Source organism: Centroberyx gerrardi, chromosome 21 (assembly GCF_048128805.1).
Source record: "Centroberyx gerrardi isolate f3 chromosome 21, fCenGer3.hap1.cur.20231027, whole genome shotgun sequence".
NCBI lineage: Eukaryota > Metazoa > Chordata > Actinopteri > Beryciformes > Berycidae > Centroberyx > Centroberyx gerrardi.
This window is the reverse complement of record NC_136017.1, coordinates 65,001-79,997: the sequence shown is the minus strand read 5'-3', so window position 1 is coordinate 79,997 and position 14,997 is coordinate 65,001. Positions and strand designations below refer to the sequence as shown.

General features: G+C 45.5%; 2 protein-coding genes across 2 annotated transcripts in view; both read right to left on the bottom strand.

The window, feature by feature from the left end:
* Nucleotides 1-11,952, bottom strand: part of dytn (dystrotelin) — a 38,142-nt gene extending 26,190 nt beyond the window's left edge. The window contains exons 1-7 of the mRNA XM_078291218.1: nt 11,934-11,952; nt 7,717-7,791; nt 2,230-2,431; nt 1,982-2,067; nt 1,803-1,891; nt 1,486-1,557; nt 1,135-1,298 (exon numbers count right to left, since the gene is read on the bottom strand). Of these exons, the coding sequence (XP_078147344.1) occupies nt 1,135-1,298; nt 1,486-1,557; nt 1,803-1,891; nt 1,982-2,067; nt 2,230-2,431; nt 7,717-7,791; nt 11,934-11,952 (707 nt within the window). The remainder of the gene's footprint in view (nt 1-1,134; nt 1,299-1,485; nt 1,558-1,802; nt 1,892-1,981; nt 2,068-2,229; nt 2,432-7,716; nt 7,792-11,933) is intronic.
* Nucleotides 1-14,997, bottom strand: part of cd59a (CD59 molecule (CD59 blood group) a) — a 45,943-nt gene that overhangs the window by 13,693 nt on the left and 17,253 nt on the right. The gene's annotated exons all lie outside the window — the stretch shown is intronic.

Below are 14,997 nucleotides of genomic sequence, written 5' to 3'. Positions count from 1 at the left end.
TAAATAGGGTTGGAAGATGAGGTGGCATTGCCTGTTTTCCTGTCAATGTTATTAAGATAGATTTTGGGCTCAATAACTCCTGCAGCTGCCATTACTTCCTTTTATATTAGTTCAGAAGTTGTAGTTTTAGGTGATTTTCTGTTTCTGTACCAATCTTAATTTGACTAAAGCATTGAAATCCACTCTAATAGACCTAATTTATCTAATAAACCTGAGGAATTTGTTGTCAGTGGTGTTTTGACGTCGGTATAAGTGACTGGTGCCCTACAGTCTGCATTAGAGATATCAGATTAAAGAGCCCAACCTCAGGTTGTTGTCAAAAGAAATCTTAGATATTAATGATGTGTTCTGTGTGCAGCTGTCTTCTCTCCCCTTCCCCAGACTCCGGTCCAGTGTCCGTGTGTGTGTGTCTGGGTGTGTCTGGAAACCTTATGGGGGGATTGGGGGAATGTGCAATATCTTGGTGTAGGGCATCTGTGCAATATTAACGTTATGGCTTTTTTTTTTTTTTTTTTGGGGGGGGGGGGGGGGGTGCAACATCTCTGTGTGGGGCATCTGTGCAATATTCTTGGTGTGTATGTTCTGGTGTATATGGATCTGTGTGTGGTACTGAATGTTAACTGTAGTTTGATTGTACATATTGTGTGTATATGGAGAGGCTGTGTGCTGCTACGTCACCTGTGTTCTCTCGAATGCCCAAGACAAATTTCTCCTAAGGGAGACAATAAAGGCTAATCTAATCTAATCTAAATAAATGAACCCGGCACCCCCAGCCTTAGACCCTAATGCGCACAAGGAACAACTCCCAAGAAAAACCTTAGTAGGAAAAACTTGAAGAAACCTTGGGCGGGCTGAGGCAAATAGGGATCCTCCCCCCCCCCCCAACAATAATGACAGGAGAAAACAGAGAGAGACAAGAAGAAGGAGAGGCAGCATGCGGCGATATTATTATTGTTTTTATTGACCCCCATTTTGCGTATCGAATCGTATCGTGAGATAAGCAGATTGTCCCATCACTAATTGATTGATTGATTACTACTACTATTGCTACAACTGATACTACTGCGAATATTACTTGTACTAGTAATGCTAACAGTATATATAATACTATCCTACACACACACACACACACACCTGAGGCCAGTGATGGGGAAGGTGCTGCAGGAGTGGCAGCGGACGGCATGGTTAACATTCTGACTGACAGACAGACGGTACAGAGTTGGTAACCATAGCAACAGGCGTGGCTCGCTCTGTAACCATGACAACACATGTTCCTCACGCACACTGGGGGTCAGCACCTACACACACACACACACACACACACACACAGTGTGGGAACAGATGGTCAGTGATTGTATGTTGGAGAATCTGAGCAAGTTAATTTCCAGCTTCTGATTGGCTGCTGTTGTTTCTGTTTGAGTTTCATATTGATTCAGATTGATCTGTTGCCATGGTGATAATGAGTCATTAACAATGGTTCCATACCCCGTTAAAACACGACCTGACTGCTGCCTCAACACAACCAAACACACCTTCCTCCTGGACCGCCACAGGAACCTACACACACACACACACACACACACACAGACACACACACACACACACACACACACAGAGAGACACAGACACACACACACACACACACACACACACACACACACACACACACACACACAGACACAGAGGGAGAAAGGTTGTTAAAGAGAGAGTTACAGGGTTAGGGTGGAAAATATAATGTATCTGTAGGAGGTGTGTGTGTGTGTGTGTGTGTGTGTGTGTGTGTGTGAGTGTGTGAGAGAGACCTGGCTGAGGTCCTGAAGTACGGACCGCAGTCCGCTCCTTCTGACTGTTCCTCTCTCTCTGCTGCTCCTCTCCGCAACACACACCAGAGCTGCAACACACACACACACACACATAGACACACACACACACTAGACATAGTACATCTATCTATCTGACAGACAGACAGACAGGTTCTCACCTCTGTATTTAGCTGATAAAGTGTCTGCAGAAAGGGCAATGAGACCAACTTCTAGTGACCTGACAGACACACACCCAGTCTGATCACTGACACACACACACACACACACACACACACACACAGGGTTACTTTAAAACATATTTAAACAGGGAGATGGAGAAAGAATACTTCCTTAAACCAGGTGAGTAAGTATAGGCTCTGTGTGTGTGTGTGTGTGTGTGTGTGTGTGTGTGTGTGTGTGTTCTGACCAGTCATACAGCTTGTACATCAGACTGCAGGTCTGCTCTGGAGCCTGCAGGGTCACATGACCAGGCACTTCCTGTGACACACTGTGGAACATCCTGTTGACAGTTTGTGTCACTTCCTCCTGGCTGAGGCCAACTTCCTGGTTCTGGGCTCCGCCCACCAAGCGCAGAGCAGGGAGGATCTGTCTGAGAGATACTACATGCACTGTACACACACACACACACACACACACACACACATCATCATCAATATTCTCATACTTTATTTCTCCACTGAGATGGTAGCCAGACTGTACAATTTACAAGAGCCAGCACCGGGCGGCGCTCCTCGGCAGAGCGTAGCGGGCGGGAGGGAGCGTAGACCTGAACGAGGGAGTTCAGGTGGGTCGGAGCCGTTTTGGTTGCCGCTTTGTAGGCGAGCATCAAGGACTTGAACTTGATGCGGGCAGCGACTGGGAGCCAGTGGAGGGATATGAACAGCGGAGTGACATGTGCTGTTTTGGGCCGGTTGAAGACCAGACGCACCGCCGCGTTCTGGATCATCTGCAGAGGTTTGAGCGTACATGCCGGGAGCGCTGCCAGGAAGGAGTTGCAGGAGTCGAGGCTGATATTACAAGAGCCTGTACTAGGAGTTGTGCTGCATGTTCAGACAGGTAGGGTCTGATCCTCCTGATGTTGTACAGGGCAAATCCACATGACCGAGCAACAGAAGCCACACGCTCCTTAAAGGTTAGTTGGTCATCAGTCATGACAGTTTCTGGCAGACTTTGTGGGGATGAGCTGAGCTGATTCGAGCTGGATACTGATCTGTTGTTGTACAGAGGGACTGGCTGGGATGACAAGGAGCTCAGTCTCTGACAGGTTAAGCTGAAGGTGGCGTTCCTTCATCCGTGCCGAGATATCGGCGAGGCGTGCCGATATCCGCGCCGAGACCGTGGGGTCGTCTGGGGGAACGATAGGAGGAGCTGGGTGTCGTCAGCATATGAACGGTACGAGAAGCCGTGTGAGCGGATGACTGCACCAAGTGAGGTAGTGTATATTGAAAAGAGAAGGGGTCCAAGCACTGACCCTTGAGGTTCCCCTGTGGACCAGCAGTGGGATTTAGGCACTTCCCCTCTCCAAGACACTCTAAAGTAGGGATGTACCCGAATCCGAATACGTTATTCGGTAAAGCACAAATAATGCGATGGAAACAGATATTTCTTCTACCCGAAGTTGCTCGTTATTATTCGGGAAAAAAAAAACATGATTGACATGTAGCCTAAGAGGACTTGATTTTCCCTTTACCATTTGTAAAACAGAAAATGAAGTAGTAAAACACAAATGAAAAAAGCCCATTTTGGTACTGTAGCCACTGTGTGTCTTTCAGCACCTGTGAGAGAGCGGAGAGGAGAGAGAGAGAGAGAGAGAGAGAGAGAGAGACAGAGAGACAGAGAGAGAGAGAGCGCTCCGCAGAGGGAGGGGGCTGTGTGTGACACAGAGCTTCAGGAGAAAGCGAGGAGCATAAAACATTGTGCTTTTTTCCACGCATAAAAAAAAAACAACCGAGCCCGACCCGACCCGAGTCCGAATTATTTATTTAAAAACCAAGCCCGACCCGGCCAATACCCGACATACAGTCTCGGGTCCCGTCGGGTTCGGGTCGGGTCGCAGACCTCTACTAGCGAGACAAAAGCCTGGTGTGGCAGCTGGATTTCTTTCAAACCTCCGCAACCTATACATCAAAATGAAGCTTAGAGCCTGTAGTTTTTAGCTGTATGTGTTAATTTCCTCCATTTAAAAAACCCAGTCGAAATATTGAAAAAAACGACGTTTTACCTTGGATTTCAGTCAATATTCATCCGTTTAAGATGTAACATGCTGTATGTATCAGCCATAGGTTTCATGGAATTTAGTTAAAAATAAAAATAAAAAAAGAGAGAGATGAAAAACCTACAGTATGAGGATGTGGAAATATATTTCATAATTAATTATATGCCAATATTAAATCAATTTGATGCTTTGAAGGCACAAAAATTGCATTGCCAATGATTATTAGGTTAGAAAATACAACATTTACCCGATTTAACGTGACTTCCGGTATAAACCACGCCCACTTCCGGTCTTCTATCCGAATACAGATACAGAGACAGATAATTTTGTTGGTTGAACAGATACAGATACAGATAATGACGTCTCTGTACACCTCTACTCTAAAGGATCTCCCTGAGAGGTCGGACTCAAACCGGCGGAGAGCAGATCCTGAGAAGCCGAGCTCAGCGAGTGTGGAGAGGAGGATTTGGTGGTTCACCGTGTCAAAGGCAGCCGATAGGTCGAGCAACATTAGAACAGAGGACTGACCGGCAGCTCTAGCTGATCGCAGAGTTTCCACTACAGACAAGAGTGCAGTCTCTGTAGAGTGTCTGTGTTTGAAGCCAGACTGGTTAGGATCATACAGGTTGTTCTCAGAAAGGAATTCAGAGACTTGATTAAAGACTGAGCGCTCAAGTGTCTTGGAAAGGAAGGTGAGGAGTGAAACCGGCCTGTAATTTTCAACCTGAGATGGGTTGAGTGTAGGTTTCTTTTGCAGCGGGGTAACCCGGGCTTGCTTAAAAGCAGCGGGGAACACACCCGTTGTAAGTGAGGAGTTGATGATGTGCGTGACTGCAGGGATAAGTGTGGGCGAAATGGCCTGCAGGAGGTCGGAGGGTACGGGGTCCAACGGACAGGTAGCGGGACGAGAGTCCAGCAGAAGCTTGGAGACTTGCTCCTCCACTGTGACAGATGGTAGCCAGACTGTGACAGATGGTAGCCAGACTGTAACAGATGACTGTGACAGATGGTAGCCAGACTGTAACAGATGACAGCCAGACTGTAACAGATGACTGTGACAGATGGTAGCCAGACTGTGACAGATGGTAGCCAGACTGTAACAGATGACTGTGACAGATGGTAGCCAGACTGTGACAGATGGTAGCCAGACTGTAACAGATGACTGTGACAGATGGTAGCCAGACTGTAACAGATGACAGCCAGACTGTAACAGATGACTGTGACAGATGGTAGCCAGACTGTGACAGATGACAGCCAGACTGTAACAGATGACTGTGACAGATGGTAGCCAGACTGTGACAGATGGTAGCCAGACTGTAACAGATGACTGTGACAGATGGTAGCCAGACTGTGACAGATGGTAGCCAGACTGTAACAGATGACTGTGACAGATGGTAGCCAGACTGTGACAGATGGTAGCCAGACTGTAACAGATGGTAGCCAGACTGTAACAGATGACAGCCAGACTGTAACAGATGACAGCCAGACTGTAACAGATGACTGTGACAGATGGTAGCCAGACTGTGACAGATGACAGCCAGACTGTAACAGATGACTGTGACAGATGGTAGCCAGACTGTGACAGATGGTAGCCAAGACTGTGACAGATGGTAGCCAAGACTGTAACAGATGGTAGCCAGACTGTGACAGATGGTAGCCAGACTGTGACAGATGGTAGCCAGACTGTGACAGATGGTAGCCAAGACTGTGACAGATGGTAGCCAAGACTGTAACAGATGGTAGCCAGACTGTAACAGATGACTGTGACAGATGGTAGCCAGACTGTAACAGATGACAGCCAGACTGTAACAGATGACTGTGACAGATGGTAGCCAGAATGTAACAGATGACAGCCAGACTGTAACAGATGACTGTGACAGATGGTAGCCAGACTGTGACAGATGGTAGCCAGACTGTAACAGATGACTGTGACAGATGGTAGCCAGACTGTGACAGATGGTAGCCAGATTGTAACAGATGACTGTGACAGATGGTAGCCAGACTGTGACAGATGACAGCCAGACTGTAACAGATGGTAGCCAGACTGTAACAGATGACAGCCAGACTGTAACAGATGACAGCCAGACTGTAACAGATGACTGTGACAGATGGTAGCCAGACTGTGACAGATGGTAGCCAGACTGTGACAGATGACAGCCAGACTGTAACAGATGACTGTGACAGATGGTAGCCAGACTGTGACAGATGGTAGCCAAGACTATGACAGATGGTAGCCAAGACTGTAACAGATGGTAGCCAGACTGTGACAGATGGTAGCCAGACTGTGACAGATGGTAGCCAGACTGTGACAGATGGTAGCCAAGACTGTGACAGATGGTAGCCAAGACTGTAACAGATGGTAGCCAGACTGTAACAGATGACTGTGACAGATGGTAGCCAGACTGTGACAGATGGTAGCCAAGACTGTGACAGATGGTAGGCAGACTGGGACAGATGGTAGCCAAGACTGTGACAGATGGTAGGCAGACTGGGACAGATGGTAGCCAAGACTCTGACAGATGGTAGCCAAGACTGTGACAGATGGTAGGCAGACTGGGACAGATGGTAGCCAGTAGAGGTGTACAGAGACATCATTATCTGTATCTGTATCTGTTCAACCAACAAAATTATCTGTCTCTGTATCTGTATTCGGCTAGAAGACCGGAAGTGGGCGTGGTTTATACCGGAAGTCACATTAAATCGGGTAAATGTTGTATTTTCTGACCTAATATTCATTGGCAATGCAATTTTTGTGCCTTCAAAGCATCAAATTGATTTAATATTGGCATATAATTAATTATGAAATATATTTCCACATCCTCATACTGTAGGTTTTTCATCTCTCTCTCTCTCTCTTTTTTTATTTTTATTTTTAACTAAATTCCATGAAACCTATGGCTGATACATACAGCATGTTACATCTTAAACGGATGAATATTGACTGAAATCCAAGGTAAAACGTCGTTTTTTTCAATATTTCGACTGGGTTTTTTAAATGGAGGAAATTAACACATACAGCTAAAAACTACAGGTTCTAAGCTTCATTTTGATGTATAGGTTGCGGAGGTTTGAAAGAAATTCAGCTGCCACACCAGGCTTTTGTCTCGCTAGTAGAGGTCTGCGACCCGACCCGAACCCGACGGGACCCGAGACTGTATGTCGGGTATTGGCCGGGTCGGGCTTGGTTTTTAAATAAATAATTCGGGCTCGGTTGTTTTTTTTTCATGCGTGGAAAAAAGCACAATGTTTTATGCTCCTCGCTTTCTCCTGAAGCTCTGTGTCACACATAGCCCCCTCCCTCTGCGGAGCGCTTCTCTCTCTCTCTCTCTCTCTCTCTCTCTCTCTCTCTCTCTCTCTCTCTCTCTCTCTCTCTCTCTCTCTCTCCGCTCTCTCACAGGTGCTGAAAGACGCACAGTGGCTACAGTACCAAAATGGGCTTTTTTCATTTGTGTTTTACTACTTCATTTTCTGTTTTACAAATGGTAAAGGGAAAATCAAGTCCTCTTAGGCTACATGTCAATCATGTTTTTTTTTTTCCCGAATAATAACGAGCAACTTCGGGTAGAAGAAATATCTGTTTCCATCGCATTATTTGTGCTTTCCCGAATAACGTATTCGGATTCGGGTACATCCCTAGTAGCCAGGATGTGACAGATAGGTAGCCACACTGATACTCACTGTAGCAGAGTTTCTGCAGAGACAGAAGCTTCATGGCAGCTCTGTAGACGGACGGACGAACCTCATTCAGCCCCTCTAGACACAAAACAGAAAGAACAGCAATTAAACGATAAAACAGCAACGAAGTCTGTAGACAAGACAGACCTACACAATAAAACCTAATGAAGCATCGCATTAGTTCAGGCAGGACACGGATGTCATAGCTCATCATCTACCAGCTGATCACTATTCTCACCAATCACAATCCATTCTCATAACAAGGCGGTCTATTTAAGTCACTTCCTCCTACACACTGATTCTTACTACACCAACTGCTGCACCTAAACTGCATGGTAAAAGCTTTATGTGATCCGAACTATACGCCTATTTTTGGGAGGTTTGTTCAGCCTACTTACCATCCTCGTGCTCAGCATGTCTCTCGACGATCTAGAAGAGGATCCCCTCATGGATCTCTGCATTTCAGATACTCAATCTGAATACCAGCCAGAGGCAGAAGGGGCTGATGACAGTTCCACGACCAGCAATATCCGCTGTAGCTCTCGCCTGGCACATAAAAACCTTCTGTCTATTGCCAACTGGCCTATGCTTAAGATTCTGGAAACCCTCTACGCTAGCAATATTACTGCTTCTCTGGGAGTCAGGAAGAGCTCTTTCAGTTTTTCATTCAAAACATCCCGGATCATGTTGCTGCAAATCCTCCCGTCGTGCTCTTGGAAATGTACATCAAAGAGGAAGAATTGCCCTGCTGCCGCTGCCTCCATCCCCGCCTCTTTGACCGTTGCCTCAGCCACTGCTACCGCCGCCTCTGCCCCGCTGCTGCCATCTCCGCCCTTTGCCCCTGTTGCAACTGTGGCCGCAAAAAGGGGCAAGAATCCAGCCTCCTGCCGGTCAAAACCCGGTCACGGTTGACCCGGTGCTGGCCACACTCAACAATATCCAGTCCTCCCTCAGCCAGATGGATGACCACATTCATCTTTTGGAAACACGCTCCCCCGTCTCCTCTCTTGCAGCTTGTCCAGCAGGTCGAGCATGGACTTCTTCTGTGACCGTCACTGCGCCTCCAATCGACGTCACGATGCCACACAGAACTCTGGGAACTGCATTCCCCACAGTGCAGCCAGGGGTGCAATTCATTCCTCTGGCTGTGACAATATTTCCTCATCTAAGGAATCAAATCCTTGAAGGTAACAACATAAACTTGGTCAAAGTGTTGTTGTGCTCTACAGAAACAAGCGATAGACGCCTCATAGACTGTGGGGAGGTTTCAGTCATCCTCAAAGAAAGTGACCCGAGACTGTCCAAGAATCTGACCATGGCCGAGTTTAATGTTGTTTTCGGAATCTATAGAGACACCATATGTGAAATCTTTCCTGAGCATAGGATTGAATTGAATACTTATTTAGCTATCATATCCGATCTGGCCATGTCCTGTGGGGGCACACTCTTCTATGAATATCACAAATCATTTTCAGCAACAGCCACAAAGTACACCCAGAGATTCAACCAAAGGCTGGATTGGTCCATCCTCGATCTGGCCCACATAAGCAGACATTTCACAGGGCATTGCGCCCTGTCCTGCATCCTGACCACTGTTTTGTCAATTATTTGTTAACTGGTCTGGTTCAAGGGTTTTTAGCTGGCTTGTGTTTTCTCCCAAAGGTTTCTCACGTCTGCAATAATCTCCAATCTGCATTAAAAGAACCCGATGTAGTTCATAAGTTGCCAGCCAAAGAGGTTGAGAAAGGTTATATGATCAGCCCTTTTGATAGTCCCCCCTTTTCTAAGTATCGCATCAACCCCATTGGCATTGCCACCCGAAAATATTCTGGTAAAAAGCATCTGATTATTGATCTGTCTGCTCCTCATGATGATAGTGCACCCAGCATTAATAGCCTCATACCCGTCGCTCCATTTTCTCTGTTTTACTCCACCATTGACCATGCCATTCAGCTCATTAAAATAGCCGGTAAAGGTGCTTGGCTTGGAAAAGCTGATATAACGGACGCATTTAAGGTCATACTGCTCCCACTTTCTGTCTTTCCCAGTGTCTCTTCTCAGCCCTGGGGCCTGTGAGTTCGTCTGCACCTGTGGAGGAGTTCCTGGCCCTCAAGCCAGTATTCAGCAAGTCTCAGGCTACCTCCCTGCCTCCACATCACCCCTACGACTGCATCATTGACCTCCTGCCTGGAGCGGCGCCCCCCAAGGGCCGTCTCAACTCCCTGGGCTCCAAGAACACCAAACCTGACTCTGTCACGTCAGTTCTCTCGGGATGACAAACCCACGGGACCTGAGCCCATCCTGCCTTGACAATGTCTGGTCACTACTGTCCTGCTCGACAACGAGCAGACCATCCAAGAGGCTCTTCACCAACCCCCTCTGTTTCTTCCCAAGAGAAGGAAACCCATGTGCCTTCAGCCCAAGCCTTTATCCGCCAGTGCCATCAGACATGGGGCAGTGCCCGTGCTCAGCTCCTGGCCAACTTAGCCCACCAGAAGCGGCTGGCTGACCGCCACTGCACCCTGGTGCCGGATGGGACGGAGGGTGTGGCTGTCCGCTAGGAACCTTCCCCTACATGTGGACTCCCGGAAGCTGGCTCCCAGGTTTGTTGGCCCATTTCCTGTGTCAAAGGTTATTAACCCCTCTGCTGTGTGCCTACAGCACCCAGAAACCTCAGAAGGATTCACCCAACCTTCGACGTCTCCTGTGTCAAACCCGGTCGGACCAGCACACAGTGGTCCCAGCGTGCACTCTGAAGGCCATGGGCCGTTGGTCTTCCGCAGCCTACAAACGCTATATTCGACGAGGAGTTTAAGACATCATCACAGCCCAACAAGCCATGAGTGCTAACAGTTGATGCATGTTGCTGTTATTCTGTCAATAAATTGCATGTTAAATAAGGTATAATACTGCAGAGCGTGGTCGGCTGGATTCACTTATACTGATTCAGGGCATTAATTTGAATCATTCTTAGGTTCATGTAATTGTAGAATGACCTCTTACAGGATGCATGCTTGTATCCCTTCTCTGAAAAGGTGCAGAACGGCCTGGCGTACCAAGCTACACTGTTGCCAACGGAGCAGAAAAGTGTTGCCTAGGTGGTCGCTGACGGTTCATGTCGTCGTCACGCTGGCTGCACCAACTGATAATGTTAGACATTCATAGCATTGCATTTGTCTTGTTTTTATTCTATTTGGCAAATACTCGTTCTTCTAATTCATCAAGTAAATATAACGACCCTACACTACCTTGATTTGTTGTGTAGGGTGTGTTTGTCATCAGAGCGTGGAAAATAGTTGAAGCAGCTGAACTTCAGTTTGTAGCTGCGCTGCCAGACTGCTACATATTACGCTCTGGACTTTGTAGCGTTGTGTCGCCGCTTCCATTGAAAACAAATTACTTCCTGTGGCTTTGTAGCATGTAGTCTGAACGCACCATAAATCTGTCTTATGACTTAGCCGAGGTCAGCAACAGGCTGTTGCTTCATATAGATTTCTCACATAACAGTAGAATGACCTCCATCAGGATGCATGCTTGCATCTCCCTTTAACTCAGGCTCTTCTCGTGCCACCAGTTGAGGTCTGCAACAAGCTTGTTGCTACACATTGATCTTTGAATTTCTGATCGGCTGGCACCTTTTTAAGAGTCAGCTGCACCAGTTATGTTTGGCTTATGGTTCTGTGGTTTGGGGGATTTGCATGGCGCCCCTGCTGTACCTTCCTCATGCTTGCTGGGTAAGCAGGGAGCAGATAGAGCAGAGTTATAACCGCCAAACATAACTGTATTACCATTTGTTGCAATAAATGGCTTTATCTTATGACTATAGTGTTCCTGACTGAACTGTAGACAAGACAGACCTGCACAATAAAACCTACTGCAGACAACAAGACAGACCTGCACAATAAAACCTACTGCAGGCAAGACAGACCTGCACAATAAAACCTACTGCAGACAACAAGACAGACCTGCACAATAAAACCTACTGCAGACAACAAGACAGACCTGCACAATAAAACCTACTGCAGACAACAAGACAGACCTGCACAATAAAACCTACTGCAGGCAAGACAGACCTGCACAATAAAACCTACTGCAGTCGATGGCTTATCTCCTGATTTAGGTGTCTATTTGGGGTTTAATGTCCTAATCAAGGTGTGATCACAATCTACCACACAGTACAGAATCTATTGTTGAATAGAATAGAATAGAATAGTGCTTACCAATGCTATCTAGATCCATGATGTGTGTCAGGACTGTCTGAAAAGACACAGAATGACGTCAATGTTAACTTTATTACATTAAAGACAGACATTGATTATCACTGATTATTTGATAATATATATCATATATTATACAGTATATTTAATGAAAGTAATTTCTAATTTTATTTCAAACATGATATGCTGCTGCTAAGAAAAGCCTTAATGCTTTCAAAATTAGTTATTTGATTTTTGGCTCATTTTATTTAAACCGCATGTCATTTTCTTTTGTTATGTTTTTTAAATGAAAATGAATTACTTTATAAAGCTAAATTTGACATTAATATAATTAGTCCAACTTAACTCTGAAGCTAAAGATAACATTACCTTATCTTCATTTACAGTAAATAAATACTACAGGCAACTATATTATATTTTTTATAATTATGATTATTATTATATGTTGTAGTATATTCATCATGTTGTATCTGACTAATAATGAGGAATAAGGAGATTATATTTAGAAAAAGCAAATGTATCTAAACATTTGTACTTTAATTTAACACAAATTATCATAATTAATATTTATAGAAGCTCTATTTGTGTTAGGAAACTCTAAAACATATCGCTGCCCTGAAAATGACAAAAACAACTCACCTTTCTGACAGTAGCAGCTTCTTCTGAAATTGTTTACAGATTCATTCAAAAGTTTAAAAACTGTACATGGGTAGAAAGTTGTAGAGCAACATAAAATATAAAGTGTGAATATTTCCTGGTTGTGTGTCTCAGCGAGAGGCGAACAGACTGACAGCAGCGAACAGGATCCAGTGACAGCAGCTCATTAATAATTTATGAGATACAGTTACAGCGCTGCCTGCCAGATAGTGAAGGTATTGATTACTGTTGGCCTAACACACACACACACACACACACTTTGTATGGTTCAACATATAGGTTTCATTGATCATCACGTGTGTGTGATGATTTCAGTAAACTAATTTGTCTGCCAGAAGTGTTTTTACGTGTGTGTTTGTGTGTGTGTGTGTGTGTTTGTGTGTCTGTGTGTTATGTCGCATCTGTCAGGCTGTCACACCTGCTGTCCACCCACCAATCAGCATCAGGCGGAACACAGCCCCAACCAATGAGGAAGCAGCTCTGATCAAGAGGACACGCCCACCAGCACAGCTGAAGTTTATTAGGAGGAATAAAAGTCAGTTGCTAACTGTAATGAAAATATAATGTAATATAAAACATATTTATATAGTGTCGTTTCCATATGTGTATGTAGGTGGATGTGTGTATGTATGTACATACTGTATATATATACTGAACAAAAATATAAACGCAACACTTTTGGTTTTGCTCCCATTTTTCATGAGTTGAAATAAAAGATCTAAGATTTTTTCTATGCACACAAAATGCTTATTTCTCTCAAATTTTGTTCACAAATTTGTTTAAATCCGTGTTAGTGAGCACTTCTCCTTTGCCAAGATAATCCATCCACCTGACAGGTGTGGCATATCAAGATGCTGATTAAATGCTGATTATTGCACAGGTGTGCCTTGGGCTGGTCACAATAAAAGGCCACTCTAAAATATGCAGTTTTATCTTGAAAAAAGACATTTATTAGGCACTGAACTATGGATCTCACATGACTAGGGCTACAGATATGCATTTTTTGAAAACCAGTCAGTATCTGGTGTGAGCACCATTTGCCTCATGCAGTGCGACACATCTCCTTCACATAGAGTTGATCAGGTTGATTGTGGCCTGTGGAGTGTCGGTCCACTCCTCTTCAATGGCTGTGCGAAGTTGCTGGATATCGGCAGGAAGTGGAACACACTGTCGTACACGCCGATCCAGAGCGTCCCAAACATGCTCAATGGTGACATGTCTGGTGAGTCTGCAGGCCGTGCAAGAACTGGGATGTTTTCAGCTTCCAGGAAGTGTGTACAGATCCTTGCAACACGGGGCCGTGCATCATCATGCTGCAACATGAGGTGATGGCGGTGGATGAATGGAACGACAACGGGCCTCAGGATCTCGTCACGGTATCTCTGTGCATTCAAATTGCCATCAATAAAATGCACCTGTGTTCGTTGTCCGTAGCTTATGCCTGCCCATAGCATAACCCCACCGCCACCATGGGGCACTCTGTTCACAACGCTGACATCAGCAAACCACTCACCCACACAACATACACGCTGTCTGCCATCCGTACCGTGAAAACCGGGATTCATCTGTGAAGAGAACACTTCTCCAAAGTGCCAGACGCCATCGAAGGTGAGCATTTGCCCACTCAAGTCGGTTACGACGACAAACTGCAGTCAGGTCGAGACCCTGGTGAGGACGACGAGCACGCAGATGAGCTTCCCTGAGACGGTTTCTGACAGTTTGTGCAGAAATTCTTTGGTTTTGCGAACCAACTGTTGCATCAGCTGTCCGGGTGGCCGGTCTCAGACGATCTCGCAGGTGAAGAAGCCGGATGTGGAGGTCCCGGGCTGGCGTGGTTACACGTGGTCTGCGGTTGTGAGGCCGGTCGGATGTACTGCTAAATTCTTTGAAACAACATTGAAGACGGCTTATGTTAGTGAAATGAACATTCAATTCATGGGCAACAGCTCTGGTGGACATTCCTGCAGTCAGCATGCCAACTGCACGCTCCCTCAAAACTTGCGACATCTGTGGCATTGTGTTGTGTGATAAAACTGCACATTTTAGTGTGGCCTTTTATTGTGAGCAGCCCAAGGCACACCTGTGCAATAATCATGCTGTTTAATCAGCATCTTGATATGCCGCACCTGTCAGGTGGATGGATTATCTTGGCAAAGGAGAAGTGCTCACTAACACGGATTTAAACAAATTTGTGAACAAAATTTGAGAGAAATAAGCCTTTTGTGTGCATAGAAAAAATCTTAGATCTTTTATTTCAACTCATGAAAAATGGGAGCAAAACCAAAAGTGTTGCGTTTATATTTTTGTTCAGTGTATATACACTGTATATGTATGTGTATGTGTGTGCAGTATGTGTACACATGTATGTACATGTGTATGTAAATAGATTTCCCACAAATAGATTTCCCCA